This window comes from Amblyomma mixtum, chromosome 7, assembly GCF_055824585.1.
Source record: "Amblyomma mixtum isolate Tamu chromosome 7, ASM5582458v1, whole genome shotgun sequence".
Taxonomy (NCBI): Eukaryota; Metazoa; Arthropoda; class Arachnida; order Ixodida; family Ixodidae; genus Amblyomma; species Amblyomma mixtum.
The window spans coordinates 23,774,484-23,790,778 of record NC_143018.1 but is presented as its reverse complement, the minus strand read 5'-3'; the positions used below and the strand labels follow the sequence as shown (position 1 = coordinate 23,790,778).

General features: G+C 45.6%; 2 protein-coding genes across 4 annotated transcripts in view; both read left to right on the top strand.

The window, feature by feature from the left end:
* Nucleotides 1–16: 16 nt before the first annotated feature.
* Nucleotides 17–6,503, top strand: LOC149335292 (coiled-coil domain-containing protein 25). The gene is made up of 8 exons (XM_089551968.1): nt 17–150; nt 406–453; nt 565–656; nt 2,066–2,141; nt 3,333–3,436; nt 4,459–4,661; nt 5,708–5,753; nt 6,414–6,503. Exons 1-8 carry the CDS (start codon nt 126–128, stop codon nt 6,444–6,446), a joined length of 627 nt encoding a protein of 208 aa, XP_089408094.1. The 5' UTR covers nt 17–125; the 3' UTR covers nt 6,447–6,503.
* An 843-nt stretch (nt 6,504–7,346) lies between these two features.
* The window catches only part of HBS1 (translation elongation factor EF-1alpha (GTPase) HBS1), a 29,928-nt gene continuing 20,979 nt past the window's right edge, over nt 7,347–16,295 (top strand). For all 3 annotated transcript variants that reach the window (XM_089551962.1, XM_089551961.1, XM_089551960.1), the window contains exons 1-5: nt 7,347–7,590; nt 8,259–8,327; nt 9,650–9,805; nt 12,209–12,337; nt 12,806–12,847. In XM_089551962.1, the coding sequence (XP_089408088.1) occupies nt 7,548–7,590; nt 8,259–8,327; nt 9,650–9,805; nt 12,209–12,337; nt 12,806–12,847 (439 nt within the window). In that variant the 5' untranslated portion in view covers nt 7,347–7,547. The remainder of the gene's footprint in view (nt 7,591–8,258; nt 8,328–9,649; nt 9,806–12,208; nt 12,338–12,805; nt 12,848–16,295) is intronic.

Below are 16,295 nucleotides of genomic sequence, written 5' to 3'. Positions count from 1 at the left end.
TGTACGAATCGCTGGAAGCGAAAAGCCGAGCCAGCGCAATCCAGTTTTGGCAGTGCCTTCTTTCTGCTGCGAGGTGTACTTCGCTCGAGTATTTACGGCCGTTTTGGCCTGAAAGTACCAGCATCATGGTGATCTATTTCAAAAGCACGGGTGAGAGACTTTCATTTCACGTGTTACCTTACAACTGGCGGTTAAGACAGCGAGGGCGAGTTTGCAGCTGTCTATTGAAAGCAGGTTTGAGGGTCGCTCTTGCTGCAGCGTCTGGTATCACGTATTCAGATCGCGTATTTGTTCAAACCTGAGGGCTTACGTTGCTGCGTTTCTCGCTGTCAGTGCCGATTTTACTCAACGTGCTAATTGAATTTGGGATATTCTGCGAACAGTCGATTTTGTGCACATTTGCAGTGGTTTCGCCACCGGCTGTCATCTTCATGGGAGTGGACAAATTCGAAAGTAAGTTCCTCTGATGCCTCTATTTATTTCTTTACTTTGTTTACCGGCAGTCGCATGCTTTGGCGTTCGCCTCGTGTTGTGACTTTCTGTATCTTGACGCTCTGCTTTCAGACGAAGACCTCATAAAGTGGGGATGGCCCGAAGACGTCTGGTTCCACGTGGATAAAGTGTCTTCGGCGCACGTGTATCTTCGCCTACAACCGGTGAGTGAAGCGTTTGTTTGGCTTTGTCATCTCGCTGCAGCGCTTTGTAACCAGTCGAGACGCTACATCTTTAACTGGGAACTGGGACCAAACCGATTAAACGAGTATTCTTAAAAGCTGGTTTCCTAAACACTGTAGTTTCGCAATGGTGTTTGATTGCGGGGCATAATTCGCATTTGTGGACGTCCACTTGAACGAAGCATGAACCTTTTTCCACGAGTGTTTAAAGCTGTAAGTGTCGGCACACCGCATTGCAGATGAGATCACCTTGTTTTGTTTTCAGAGAAATCTGAAACAACGCCTGCATTCATGTTTGGAATTTAGTTGTGTTGAAACGTCATGTCAACGAGTGGCTTGTGCTGCAGCTTTAATGTGAACGGGCTCGATTAGGTGTGTGCGGTGGCTAAATGCGCAAGATACAATAGCAATCTCACACAGCTCAGGATAGTTCCCTGTTCATTATTCTGCTATAGAGGTTCAGGAAAGTTTCATCTCTTTGCCAGTTGGCAATGTCTGCTTCCAGTAGCCTCCGTAGTTTACAGAAACATGCAAAACAAAAGGCTAAGATGAACATATGTACAGGGAAAGGAATGCACAGCTTGCCAAGCTTAAATTACTGTCGTAACCTTTCTGTGCTAAATGTTGCTTTGAAGTATGCACGTGTCATGCACACAGAAGCCATCTGCAAGTGTGCCAAGCTTTTTAGTGCAACTGGACACACGCAGCAGTTGCTCATGAAGCACTGTTTATGGAAATTCATAAGGATTGAAACCTCTTCATGTTAATTGCCACTTTTTTGTTATGGGTGCCAAAGATATTTGATCTTGCTTTCACATCCACCAGTGTTGGCAATGAAATGCTGTTGATAAAATGGCAAAACAAATACGACCAAATGTGTCCAAAATGACACATCATAGACTATTCCCTGTGTGCTACATGTTGATTTGCTTTTGGCTTTGTGCAGACATGTGGCACAATTCTATTTCTTTTTTTTCGGTCGAGGACGTGCTTTCTATGCTAGTTAGTTTATACACCGTAAGGTTTACATCTTTTTCAAGTGTTTGTGATAGTTACCAAGTGATTTGAAGCTTATGATGCATACTAATATGGGTTGCCCGTAAGCAGCAGTTGGACTTGACAGGTTTTGGCTGTGCTTGTCGCCATTGTCAGCATTCAGTTTCTGGTTTTCAATCAGAAGCCAGCCCACCATAATGTTTTCTCTTAAGTTTACACACTCTCGTTCCACTCCTTTTATTTGTTTCATGTGGCATCATAAACTCAGAATAGCTGCCCAACCAGTGCACCAAGATGTAAGTGTTGGCTGCGGGCAGCAGGAATGATCATGCGAAGCTGTCTATTTATGGTGTAATTTTTTACACTTTGTGGTTCTTTTTTTTGTTGTCTTTCAGAACCAGACGCTGGATGATGTGCCATCTAGTGTGCTTGAGGACTGCGCGCAGCTCGTGAAGGCAAACAGCATTCAAGGTGCTGTGAACCACGTCCCATCACCTACCCTCGCCGCAAGTGGCTGGGGCAGTTTCTATTCAGCCTTTTCTGAGGTTCACTTTGCATTCATGTCTCTCACTAGCTTTTTGTGTTTTGCTTATATTGATCGTGATGAATTGCATGCTAAGGTGAAACAAGTGTGCTCTAGAAAAGCAGCATAGTTAATTTCTGGGTGTTTGTTTTAAACTAAATGGATGATTAAGAGCTTTTCTTTGTTGTCAAGGCTGTTAAACATTTCTGTAAAGTGATTTGCAACAGCCAGCTAAACACCATCTTTTGGCATGCGAAGAAATTTAGCCGCATTGTGTGTGACGTCATTGTGTTGGTGCTATTAAAGCTCCCACACTAGTGTTTCTCGCAGGTAAAGCAGTCTTACTACATAGAGTTCCTGCACAGCAAGTCGCTGTTTTGAAGCCACCTTTCTGTGCCTCCTTTAGCATGACTTCAGTGGCGCCAGTGGTGTTTGGAATTCAAGTTCGGCTTCAAAACCGACTTCTTTAATGTGATAGCATTGAAGCCTCTTTGAGAAAAAAAAAAAAAATGTGTCATTGGTCATAAAATTTGCTGATTGGCTGTGTGGGAGTGACGCCAATTCTGGTCGGGGGCAGTTTTATGGGCCACTCTTGGAGGGGGCGGTCTCATTTGAAGCATGTATTTCTTCAACTGTTTTCTTAAAAAAAAAAAAAAAAAAACATGATGTTCAGCTTAGTTTTGCTGTGTAAAATTTCTCACTTGAAGAAGGTGACCACCCCCTCGATGAATCCGACCCTATTTCCGGTAAAGGCATCAACAGCTTCTGTTGCCATCACATTATTAACATATAGTATAATTAGATGTCCCTCTAAATTTTTGTTTCATGAAGCATGCTCTTTGAGAACTATTCAGTGATGCTTGATATGGATGGTGCAGAAAGGTTCGCTTTTGTTAGGCTTCCTAGGTCAGTGATGACAAAACAAAAGTATTCCTATTTGTGTATTCAGTTTCCAATGTAACAGTGCTCCCTTATCGAGCTCCTGGTTTTATAAAAGTCAATTCATGGCCGAAACCATTTAGTTCGACAAGTTCAGGTACTTGTAAAGCTTATCTTTTGTTCTTCATCAGTACATTGTCCTTGTGGATGAAGCATGTTGCTTGATGTTTTCATTCATGCATACTGTTCCTTTTGTTCAGGTAACAAAATGAACAACCTGGATGTTGTCTACACCATGTGGGCTAATTTGAAGAAGACGCAAGGAATGGAAGTTGGCCAGGTTGGCTTCCACAAACAGAAGGAGGTCAGGAACACCACTTTCTCCATCTTCATTTCATTTTCAATGCACCAGTTGTCTCGTGTGAACTCTGAGCCCTTGGGGCGAGAGGTACTTCCTTTTTTAAATGGAAAATGGTCCTGGACAAAATTATAATTTAGCACCCAAGCTGAACTGAACTGAACTGAAACCAAAACAGCATGACAGAAAAATGCGATTATAAATTATATAGCGGTCATAGGCGAATACCACATGGTGATTCATGCATAGTGGTATCTTCTGCATCATTGTAGAGAAGAAAACATGCCACCAAAATTAGGTGTCTATACTCCTGGACACCTTGCACTTTTCCTGCTGACACATATACACTAAAAATCTCATTAATTTGGACATCAAGGGAGTGGGGAGTGGGAAAAGTCCGAATTATCCAATTGTTGAATTAATGAATAGCCCCCATAAGCTGCGGGAAACCATTCGCATGAAGATGGAATTTATTTGATGAAAACGTGGGCAATGGTCACGTCCTTTTAAGGCTAAAGCTCCATGACAACTCGGTGACAGCCCAAATTTCCGAATTAACAGGGATTGGATTAACGAGATTTTGATGAAGTTGGAAGCCTGTATTGTTAGTGGCTTTGGCATTTGGCTGCTTATCCCGAGGTCACAGGTTCGGTCTCAGCTGTTGTAGCTGTTTTCTACAGAGGCGAAATGCAAAGGATACCATTGTGCTGTTCAATATCAGTGCATGTTAAAGAACCCAAGGTGTTCGAAATTAATCCTGAGCCCTCCTCTACGATGTCCCTCATAACCGGTGTGCCACTTTGGGACGCTGAACCGCACAGTGTACAATTCACTTGTAGATTGAGGTTAGATGTAAGTAGGTTGGGCTGGTCTTCATAGTGCACTGCCCGTGGCCGAAAATATTTGCAGAGGATTTTCAGCGGATTGGCATGGCTGTGCACATGACAAGCACAGTGAATGCAGCTGGAGATATACGTGCAGTATCGAAGGTACGCTTCAGTATCTCTCTTCCCCCTTGTTCCGATTAGGTGCGGACGATCAGGGTGGAGAAGCGCATCAACGAGATTGTGAACCGGCTCATGAAGACCAAGGAGGAGCGGCAGCCCGACCTGCGGGCCGAGCGGGAGGAGCGAGACCAGAGGGAGCGCGAGGACAAGAAGCAGATCCTGCGCGAGCAGAAGGAGCGCGAGAAGCAGGAGCAGAAGGAGAAGGAGGAGCAGGCCAAGCTCAAGTGAGGGGCTTTGCTGCCACTACTGTGGATTCACCCGGAGTAGTGAGAGAGGGAGAGAGATGTGCTCTCAAAGTCTCGATCGCTCTCAGCCTCCTGTTATCGCATGTGCCGTGCAAATGTGGTTGAGGCGTCACCACATTATTCTCCTCGGTCATGTAGTGCCAGAGCTCCTGTAGGCATACTTGTCGCGCTTTTCTCTCGTTTCTTTCAGCGCTGTGTTATCTTTTGCTGCACTAGCAGAATGGCTTGTACTGCAGTGCTTGAAGGCACTGTGAAGCCCTTTTTCATTGATCACGAGAAAGGCCTCAGAACTGGATCTGTGATCCGGAAATGTCAACTGAGTGGACATGTTCACCTTGGTGTGCACCAGTCGGTTGGTGATAATAGCTGACAGCTGCATGACGACCACATATCTGTTCTTCCGGTGATGTCCTCATGCTAGAAATCGCATTTACCATTGTATCAATAACTACTGTAGTGCTGAAACATATATTGTAAAACCTGCTCAACAAATGCTCCTGATTTATATAAAAGCAAGAGCATTGGCAGTGGCGTTTGGTGTTTTTTGGAGCAAGAGAACACCCCTAGTTTAAGTCATGCCCATTTGGTCATGTTCACTGTGTGGACATTTCCAGAATATGGCCCAGTGTAGTGCTCCCTGTATGTGAGGCTACTCTAAGAGAATTAAATTTTTGCTGTACATAAGCATTATTCTGCACAGTGACAAAAAGGGAGAGCGGGTCAAGTTTTGGATGCTCCTACTTTTGATGGGAAGACTGTTAAGAACTACGACAGCCTACATTAGCACGATAAACTTCAGAGGACAGAATAAACGACGTTGTGGTTATCAGCCTTGCGCATCACTGCCAAATGTATATGTGACGAATTGCAGAACTTTCAACTTTACATTTTGTTTATGCAATGGAATATTTATGACCTAGATTATTTCTCTTGGAGTATATGTCTAGTGACATAAAATTCATGGGTGTGAAACTTTAGGGAAGTTTCATAAACTCTGGAACTCATTTAAAATTTTGCTTCTTCAGGAGCTACGACACACTGATGAAAGGGGAGAACATGAAGTCAAACAAGGTATGTCATTTAGTGAAGTTCAGTCTTGCTGTAAATACAGTGGTGAGCAGCCTTGTCTAGAGTGCTTGAGCAGTGCGCACTTGGTAACAAAAACCGAAATTAGAGAGCAGCCCCTCATTACAGGGCAAAGTTTTCGTGCCTGCTTTGTTTACGAGGCCATCTGGCGCTACTTCCGTGCAAGCATTGCAGCTGGACCCTAGAGGCTGCCACAAAATCTGGATTTGTTTGCAAGGAAGTGCATCACCCGAGCGCTCTAGACAAGGCTGCTCACCATTGTACATCATTTAATCTGGCAAGCGTCTGATCTAATCCCATAACTTGCAGCTTCTCATAATTGAGGTGTTCATTGTCTTGCTTTATGTTTTTGAAGGACTGTAGTATCTTTCTGCATTGCTTTGCTTTATATTGTATTGCAAAAATATATGTTTATGTGTTGTTAAACTGCATTTGAATAAATTTCAAAGTAGATGCAAATTACTACCGCGAACTGAAATCCGGGCTAATTTGTGAAAGCACAGTGCTGTTGAGCTGTCTCTCTTTTGTTAAATTGAGATGCGTACATGATTTTGTTTTTCTTACTCAGTTTTCAGCTCTGTAAGATATTTTAAGAAGCTAGTGTTTGTTTATGTATTGTGGTTCCTCTTTCTTCTTTCTTTACAGGAGGACGGCTACGACTCTGATGACTTCATGTGATGTCTTCCAGCATCGGACTATGTAATAAATGTACTATAAATATTCATTTTTACCAGCTGGCTGCTGTTTTGTTGTAAACAGTTTAGGAAAACTTGGCAGATAGATAAATACTTCATTGAACACCCAGGTCCAGATTACTGTTCTATTCTATGTTGGCAGATTGAGACCAGAGTTTAGTGCGCTACCATGTTTGTCCAACACAGCTGAAGTGTGTCACCAGGAGTGGCTCTTTTGAGCACCGAGCTAGCTGTCTCAGGAATAAAGGACGAGGTATTTGCTTAAGTTGGACAAAGTATAAACAATAACTGGCCAGAGAAATGTGTGATAATGTACCTTGGAGCAGTCTTCTCGGTGATACTGATGTGAGCATCTGTTGTCTGTCCGTTTTTCTGGTTATGCTTCAGACATTTGCTCAAGTTTTATCAGGTTAAACTCTGAGCCACCATGCCTGTCACTGAAGCGAGCGTGTTCTAATTTTACATACGATTTTGGAGACTTTCTCTCACTAACCTCCGGTTACTTTCTTGAAACAAAGAACAATACTGCTGCGGGGACTAAGCAGAAAATGATGCTCTGTACCTCTGTGCGAGGTTTAGCGAGGTTATGGGTTCGATTCCGATGGAGGCAAAATTAAGAACGTTGTACATTCATGCTGAAGTTTTGGCACACGCCAAAGAACTCCAGCTGTTTGTTCAGAATTAATCTGGATCGTTCCACTTCGGCGTGCGTAACAGGCGCATCTCCAGTTTAAATGAAAATAAACCTCTACCACCTAAACGCCAGTTAATACAGACAACGTTAACCGTAGGGTTCGTTTTTAAGCACACGCTGCGCATGTCGGAGATCGGAGCTACTCGGAGCGCAAATTGTCGTTGTCAAGCAACTATGTGCCCTCTCGCCATTTTTGGTGTTGCCGAGCGTGGCTGCTTGTGCGCGTTTCGTGCGTGTTTTTGGGTTCGGTGAGGCATGTCACGGTGGTTGTTTGACACGATGTTCGAAATCGCCGAAGCGTCAGCCACTAGGGAACGTGACACCGCGTGTACAAAGAAGCGTCACCTCTAGCAAACTGCCCCGCGAAGAGGGGGGGAGGTGTGCTACAAGATGTCTCGGCACCGCAATGTTCGGACTATGAATTACGATGACGGTAAGTATACCTGCCGCCCTTCTGCGATCTTAGAGCGAACTTTGCGGTGTCACGCCAGTGTTCAGCATCGTACTAACGAGCACGGGATTTCGGACCCGTTGGACCCTGTTTCTGTCGCTGCGTGCTCGGCGCAACAGGTCCTCTCGTCACTCAATACCGGCCTTCGAACGTGACGGTTTCACTTCGATCACTCGCGAATTGGCTTCTAACCGGCGATCAGTAATTTTATCGAGCACGTTAGATTACAGATGAGCCTGAAGGCCTTAAAAGTTCTCTTCGTGGACCTTCCATGAGGCGAAGTTTGAAACGAATGACTTCTACAGCATAGCGTCGGCATTTTTGCGGACTGAAACCACGATATCACTAGCTGTTCCATCTTGTCATTTTGCTTGTTTACTGGACAAGGTATTACCCCGAGAACTAACGGCAATCGTTGTAACCTTCTGTAATTACGAAGTTTCTCTAACGGCGATCGATCGCGCTTGGTTATTTGCGTAATAGCCCTATGTGGACTTCGTCGGGGTGCTACTCTGTGCGAATTGCTTTTGTTTACGTCGCTTTGATAGCTTGCTCTCGCAGACATTTAAAAACTAACAGCGTAATGACCTCTGTATAAATAAATGGACATATTCCAAGCCACGCGCAATGCTGGAACTGTTTTCTTGCAGATTACGAAGGATACTATGATGTCTACGGCAGATCGCAAGAGGAGGACTCCTGCATTTCCCCGACTACAGGTGACTACATTTTAACGCGCTTTCTAGAGTGCATTCCCCGCTGTACCTGAATCGTCCCTTGTGCCAGACTTGCACAGCCCAGGAGACAGCTTTTTCTGTCAGGCGGAGATAACCGTTGTCGCAGTTTTTGTCTGGCCGCTCTCATCTCGTAAATTACTGAGTAATAGTTCTGGAAACTAGATTACGCACCAGTTCTTCGGTGCTAGAAAGAAAAAAAAAACGATAAAAAGTACGTGGAATTCAACCTGTGCAATGTGTTGCTCGTGCTGCCGTTTAGCCATGCACATAAGAAAATGTTTCGGTAGCAGGCAGCCTAATCAAGTGCTGCTGATATCGCATGACTGGCCACATTGTAGATGTATATAGCCTAGAAAATATTCTTTATTTTCTATTTTTTATCAACCTAAGAGTAAGTAATGAGGCCAGTCTTTCATGCTTGGGCAGCATGGAGCTAAGTCTGGAGGGAGGGACTGTGAAAGGTAAATTTATGACCTGGCTTCTGCAGCTGTGCTATTCTAACAATCAGGCACCTAGCAGAATTGACCTTTTTCCTTTTAAGCCTTGGTGTCACTGTGGGACCACAATTCCTTTTTCGGGCTGTTGTGGTGCCTTCCGACACACTGATTTGAAACATGCAGCACTGGGACAGTGTGTCAGTTCAGGCTGAAATAATATCTGAGTGGAATTGAAAAAGTGAAGCTGGCAAGCCATGGTTCAACAGCAGTAATGTATGCAGGTCTCTCTGAAATCCACTAAAGTTGTTGCAAACAAAGCTACACAAGCTCTGCCACGGGGAGCAGTGCACGTGTGTTGCGCCAATTTTTCTATGATAACTCAAGAGGCAGTGCCCTACTTTTTGAAGCTAGATCAGGGTGTCTTAGAACGCGCAGCTACAAAAAGAAATTTAACGAAGAAGATGACACATGTGCAGTGTGTGGTAGATCTGTGGAAACAATTGAACACCTCATAATCAAATGTGATGGTATCCATCCGGATGTCGATGCAGGCACAGTCACTCTTTCTGAGGCCCTAGGGTTTAAAGATGACAATGGTCATGTAAATAAATCTGCAGTGGAAGTGAGCAAAAAGCGATTGGAGGATTGGTGGCTGAAAAGCAAAGATGTGGCATAAGGTTAGAATAGTAGGAAACCGTAGGTAAAGGTGATGGCGAATCTTAATGAGAATTGCCAACACAGTAAACAAAAAAATAATAAAGAAAAGCTGAGCAGGGTGGCAATTGCCACCACCCTGTTTCAAAGGGGGCGCTCCTATCTATCCATCCATCCATCCAGCCAATGCCGCCACTTGTTTGTTGTGTGCAGAGGAGCAGTTTCTGTACAACAGGGACAAGCTGCATTCCATGTCGTCGTTCCTGTCCCCTCAAGTCCTCCAAGAAGAGAACGAAGAGGAGGACGACGAAGAGGAAGCCGCCCAGAAATCTGGGCCCCTGGAGCCTCAGCTCAGTCCTGTGGACGAAGGTGTGTGTGCATACTTTGCTTTTCAACCATCGTTAGTGGAAGAAGAAGAAAAAAAATTCGTGAATGTGGTTGCAGCCATTTCTGCAATTTTCTGGTGCAATACAGGCTTAGGGGTTGCCATTGCTGTGCTTGCAATGCCTGTCTGTGCAGCTTGATTTCAGCTTGGGATTTTTTTTTTGCCTTCAGGCAGCGTTGCAGGAGAAGAATTCGCATAATGTTTTGTCGGTATGTAGCTTCACTGAAGTAATAGCTGCCCTTGTGCTATTAAAATGATCATCATCATCATCATTCATTGAGGTAATCACTTTGGGGAAACTTCTTGCATGCTTATAAGCATGCAAGCAGTGACAAGATCAAAGCTTTGATTTTGGTTTGATTTCGTTTTATGGGAAAAACCTGTTCGATAAATGCAGAGTTATGCTAGAGAGAAGAAATGCAGTTTTCCTAGTTTGGTTTCTTTTCTAGTTGTTAAAAAAAAATGAAAGTATTGCTCAGCTTGTGTTTCTTACAGAGGGGGTTGGAGGATGGTCATTAAATTTTTGCAACTTCTGAATTCCATAATCAACACTGACATCTTGGGGGTTTGTGTTATGTTGTCTTTTGCTTTCTGTGTGGCTGCCATAATAGGCTAATTACCCCCCCCCCCCCCCCCCCCCCCTCCCCTTCATCTATTTTTTCATAGTTTTTAGGTGTGGGAGGAATCAGAATGCTGGAAAACGTTAAGGAGGCTTTCACTGCACAGCAAGCATTAATCAGTCTTCCTTTAAAGTCAGTTTTATGTCATTGTCACAGTTGTGGGGTGATGGCTCAATAGGTTGGAGCAGCAGGTTCCTGCTCCAAAGGTCGTGGGTTCAAATCCCACTAGTTTGCATGCTAATGAGGAAGTATTTTCTTCTGTTTCCATTGTATGCTAAAGCACAGAAAACGGTGCTCTGGATGCAAAAAACGTGTTCAGAGCATTGGTAGCCTGTGCAAAATAATCGTCTGTCCCATACCAAGGGCTGGTCACTGGTACCTCATAGTGGCCTGCCCGTGGCGGGGCAGAGACATGCTCTTTTTCTTTTTTTTTCTTTATTTATCTATTTTTAATGCGCGCTGTGGAAGGTGCAGTAACACCTCAGGTGTTGTGTCCAATTTCTTTTTTGCGGTGTATAAGTGCCCCGAGGTGTTGTTCAGCCCACGCTTCTCAAAGACCAAACTTTTTAAAACCAGAGCAAAGTTTGCTTCAAAACTTTCTTTCCCGCTGTTTTCTCAAGGCTGCTCTAAAAAAAAAAAATGATAAGGCTTTAATTTGTAGGAATGACATAGCCTGTGGCCTGTGTAGTGGAAAATTTGCTAGTTGTATGGTTAGGCTTAGCATAACGCGGATGCACCAGCTTTGAAAGAAGTGTGACGTCAGCCATCTACACTTTTGTGTGGCTTCCGTTTTGCAAAAAGCTTCCCACTGCCATGCATTTCATGCTTGTCCCTGCCTTCACTGGCAGTATAGGCTGTAATTTGTTGTTTAATCGAATGTGAATATAGTGTTCTGCAAATGTTGTAGTGCTGCACTTTACCGAACCCGGACCAGCAACACTGGTGTTGATTTTGCAGCGGGCTTGACACTTTTGAATGCGTTACTCTTGCAAAAAAAGAAGTGAAGCACTTTGCTTTGATGTGAACCATGTTGTGGTGTTCACGTAGATTGATCATCTCTTGCAACTTAAGCCAGGGTTTGAAAATATGCTGGTGCACATTAGAAGGATGCAACTTCAGCCACGCTGTCGGCCGTTTTGTACAAAGTCAGACAATTTTTTCTATGCTGTCCAGTTAAGTAACTGAATTGAAATAATTAAATTTTCAGCTAAAGCACTTGACGCAAACATTTCACCATAAAATGTTAAAGCGTTCCAAAAAGGCGCTTAAATCATCAGTTTTCACTTTGATGTATCATATGGATTCAATTTTATTGCGCTGAAAGGACAGCCTGCAAAAAAAAAAAAGAAAAAAAGGAAAAAAAATGCTCACTGTGTTGCTGCGAAAGGTACAGGGCAATGACAGTGGGGGAGGCACTAGTGACTCTGCAGCGCAAACGACAAGTACAAACAGGAAAACAGTTCATGGAAAGTACAACGATTTTTAAACAATTTTGCTAATTAAAACTTACGCCATTCACCGGCATGCTTGCAGTGCACAAAACACAGGCTGTTTACAGTATACAGTAGGGATCTAAGGGCCGAAACATGAACTGCCATTTGGTGGGCGTCATCCAGCATGTTGGCACCGCAGGAGGCAGATCAGCAATGTGAGGAGTAGAGTGACACTTAGAGTGGCAGAGGTGCCGCAGGCTCTCGAGATGTGTGCCACGCTGCTGCAAGTCACGCATTTTAAATATTTGGACATTGTTTGTGTTTTTACTTTTAGTGAGGCTGTATGAGTGCCTGGAGAAGATGCAGAATGTGGTGGGCGACTCAATACCCGAGGCCACGCTTCGTCGGGTGGCCCTCGAGGGAGACTTCAACGCGGAAGTGGCTCTCGATCGACTTCTACAAGGTTAGTGGGCCACTGTGGGGCTTAAAACAGGGTTGTGTGCTGAGATTAGAGGAGGCAGTAGGTGTCTTGAGTGTGAATGTCATTAACTAGGGAGTTCGCAGACCGATTTATTAGATTAGTGTTAGTTGCACTGAACATGTAGATTTTGTTAGCTGGAAAAGGAATTTTAAAAAAAAAGGACATACGGGCATCGCCTCCAGAAGCCGTTGTCGCAAGCACACTGCGATGCTGCCAATGCTTTTTCGTGCTGTGGGTCTCTGAGGTTGGGCCGCACTGCCATTCACCAGAGTGAATGTTGGGGATCATGGAGTCCTTTCCGTCATTGACAGAAGCTTGGTTCTAATGAAAAGCAAAAAAAAAAAAAGTTCTTTTTTTGAGAATGAATATTGGTAGAGTTGTCTACCTTTAACGCATTAGTATACCGACAAATACTGACTTTCAAAAACTGTTTGCCTTCTTCTTGAACAGAAGCGGACAAGCCGAAGCCACAACGGGAGCAGCGGAGAAGAGGTAGGCAGCTGTGTGAGCGTATGGCAGCTTGCGTTGCTGCACCCCTTTGAGTGCCTCACAAGGTGCCATTCCTTGCATTCCATTTTTCTTTGCAACATTTTTGCTGCTGAAATTTGTGTGTTCTTAGCCGTTGTAGTAGTAGTTATAGTACTGTGGAATCTTGATGACACGGGCACGGTTGATATACGAATTTTGGAATGATATGAATTTGTAAAATAATGTGGCCAGAGTGCACCGTCTACTATGTGCAGAACTTCGGGTGATCCGAACACTCTCCCGCACTACTGCGGATGGTATGAACGCATGAGCTGTGACCGTATTCAGCACTAGTACCCTCACATCGGCATTCATGTAGCGACGCATGCCCCAGATATCGCCGAAGCTGTAATCTCCAGTCATGTGGTACGTGGACCATACACCACAGTTGGATTCCCTCTTGATCTCGTAGAGGGAAATTTAGTTAATGATGATTGTTGCAGGATTCTTGACGTCTTGCAGATTCGTTTTGCTCAATCACATTGCAAGAGGACACTTTAGGAGAGGTTAACTTTTATAACAATTAAAAGCACAAAGGAGGATACAAGCAAGGAGAAAACATATTTACACTTGACTGGCTCGCAGTTCTAGGTGACGAAACCAGCCCTCGGTCCTGCCGAAGCAGCGGGTTTTAAATCCTCTGTCCCCGCCTTCGGTGGGAGAATAACCAATCAAGTACTATACAAACATCCACCCAATAACTTATTGGGGAAAGGAAAATACCACCAATCAGCAATTGGGGAAAGAATAACACAACCAATGAATGATTGGGGAAAGAAGATAACTCATCGCGACACTGTACACATATGCACACTTTCCACCATCACGATTTCGGATAATTATGCTTTCCCGCTGCGAGCTTCGCGAACACTCGCTTTCCCAAAGTCCGGTTGCCGCCAAGTTCGAGGAACGCCATTTCAACTCATCTGTTTCTCGTCGTCGCTACTCATGCCTGCAGCTAGCTTGACAATATGTCAAAGCATGCCGCTGCAGACATGGTACAAAGAGCCACGCACTGTGACGCGGGTCAGCGTCGCCGTACACACGTGTACACAGGATGCCGCCTAACGACTCAGTCCATGAGGGGAGTTTGACGTCTCCTGTAATCCCCCGCCATTCGGCGCCTCCCTTCTCCCGCTGGGTTCACTGACCCCTTTCTGTGCGGTTGTGCGGAGGGTCTAAGAAAAAGGACTTAATGGGCATTCCCATAAAGCGACAGGATGCAGCAAACAAAATACGGCACCGCGAACTTCACTCCTCCCAACCAAGAATGTCACACAGACACTTGTTGTCAGTGGGACATTAAAGTTCAGCCACGGTGTCCAACAACAAAAGTACATACGCACGCACACACACGTACGTCGGCTGTCCAGTCAGTCCACCAACACGCACACATGCGCCGGCTGTCCGGTCAGTACGCCAGCACGCACACAGCGGATATTTCAACCCGCACACACAAGGCCGGAAACCAATCTGCACATTCCAGAATTCACCATGTCAGATCGGTGCCCCAAACGGGCAGAAATTACTTCTATCCGCCTACATCTCGAAACAGAACATCAAGTTTCTGTTGAGCTTTGTCCACAAGATTGGACCAAAATTTACAATTATTCGGCACAGAGCCGGTTGTAAAGGCTGCCGCCGCCGTCGGATCAATAGAGCTCACCTGCTCCCCGCGGGCTATGAAGATTGCTGCTGCCCTCGCGTCTGCATTCTCCCCTTCTTTGAGTTTCACAGTAGGGTCAGGCCTCTCATCGGCTACTTCGCATGCAGTTTTGCATCGAGATTCAAGTAGCGCTAGCTCTTCGTACAACCGCCCACCGATGTACGCTTGAAAGAAAATCGTTCCTTCGAGCCTTCTTTTCTCACAATGTGCTCCATCAGCTTGCTTGCGCACTTCTGGCAATGAAACACACTGTCTCTCCTCCACGCTGATACCCACAGGGACAGATGCATTATCCCAATCCTGCAGTTCCTTATCAGCTTCGAAAACCATTGCAGTGATCAAACGCGCGTTCCTTCCTTCCTCGGCATCAAATGCAGCCTCATCGCTCGTTGTTAACTCACAATGTGCTGCCAAAACTTCTGCAGCTATCGGACTGGCCTCAAGCTCTACCAGCGTTTTAGGTTCGTCTCGAATTTTGAAATGCTCTTCAAAATCAGCTCGCTCTGTTTCTTCATGCAGCCGCTCTTTTTCTGGCTGCTCTAGCAGCGAGTGCGTCTCAGGTGTTACCAGCTTCTCTACACCTTCCGCTACATGGGCTGTCAGTGCGCAGGGTGTCAGCTCCGGCTGGCTACCCACCTCATCTTTGAGAGCTAGCTTCCCGCCGCCTGCAAAGAGCGTTCCCGCTTTTGGTGCCTGCTCTACCTCTTCGCCGAGCGTTACTGCGGCCTCGGAGTTAGCGCCAACCTGCTCTGGCACAATGCTTAACTCTTTTTCACGAGCAATACACTCATGTGCCTCTTGGGTCTGCTCTGAGAGGCAGTGCTTCACAGGGTTGACTAACGCCCCTATGCCCTCAGCCATCTCTCCTGGCACGGCACACACGGTTGGGCCCTGCTGCCTAACCGCTGCAGCTTTCACACCTATAGCCATTGGCCCACAGGTAATTCTCAATACGGGAACATGCTGTTCTCGCTTCGATTTCGGACAGTCAATCATTAGATGCCCAAATTCCATGCAGTCAAAACATTGAACTGCTGCAAATAACATCCCGCTATCGGCTTTCGTTCCCTGCCCTACTTTCAACTGCATCTGTGCAAGCTTTGTTTTTTCTTGCTCAATTAGAAGTTTCAACTTCTCAATCTCCAAACGTCGCTTCATGCCTTCCTGATCGTACCGTACGGCAGCCATCTCCGTTTTCCGTGCTATCGTTTACAGCATGAAAACACTACACCGACATGGTGAATTCGGAGAAAGCAAAAAGGTCTCCTACCTTGTCACTAGTTGCTCTCCTCTGCCGCGGTGATCTCGTCACCCTGAGTGACGACAGCGGGCTCCTCGATGCGATGAGTTGAGCCCCGGCTCGCGCAGCAGCTCGCTGACTTGAACCTCCTGCCTCGTTTGACTCGCTGGTCGCCTGGTTCTTCTCTTGAACCTCAACGGGGACGCTTGGTTCCTCAGCTCACGGATTAGGCACCTCCACGACACGTCGGTCGCCTGGCTCCTTCAGCTCCTCGTCGACTTGAGCCTCCTACGTCCCGTTGACAAAGACCAGCAGTCTCTGAAGCTTTCAACGTCGCTCTATGACGCTGACGTTCCTCCTTTAGGACGTACCGCTCTGCAGCTTGTCCACCGACTTGGTCCTCCGCCCCTCCGTCAGATACCTCGAGCAGGAAGACGTAGCAAATCCTGTCGAACTGCGTCAGTTGATATCCTGACTGGAGACGTTACCTCTCTTAGGTTACACAA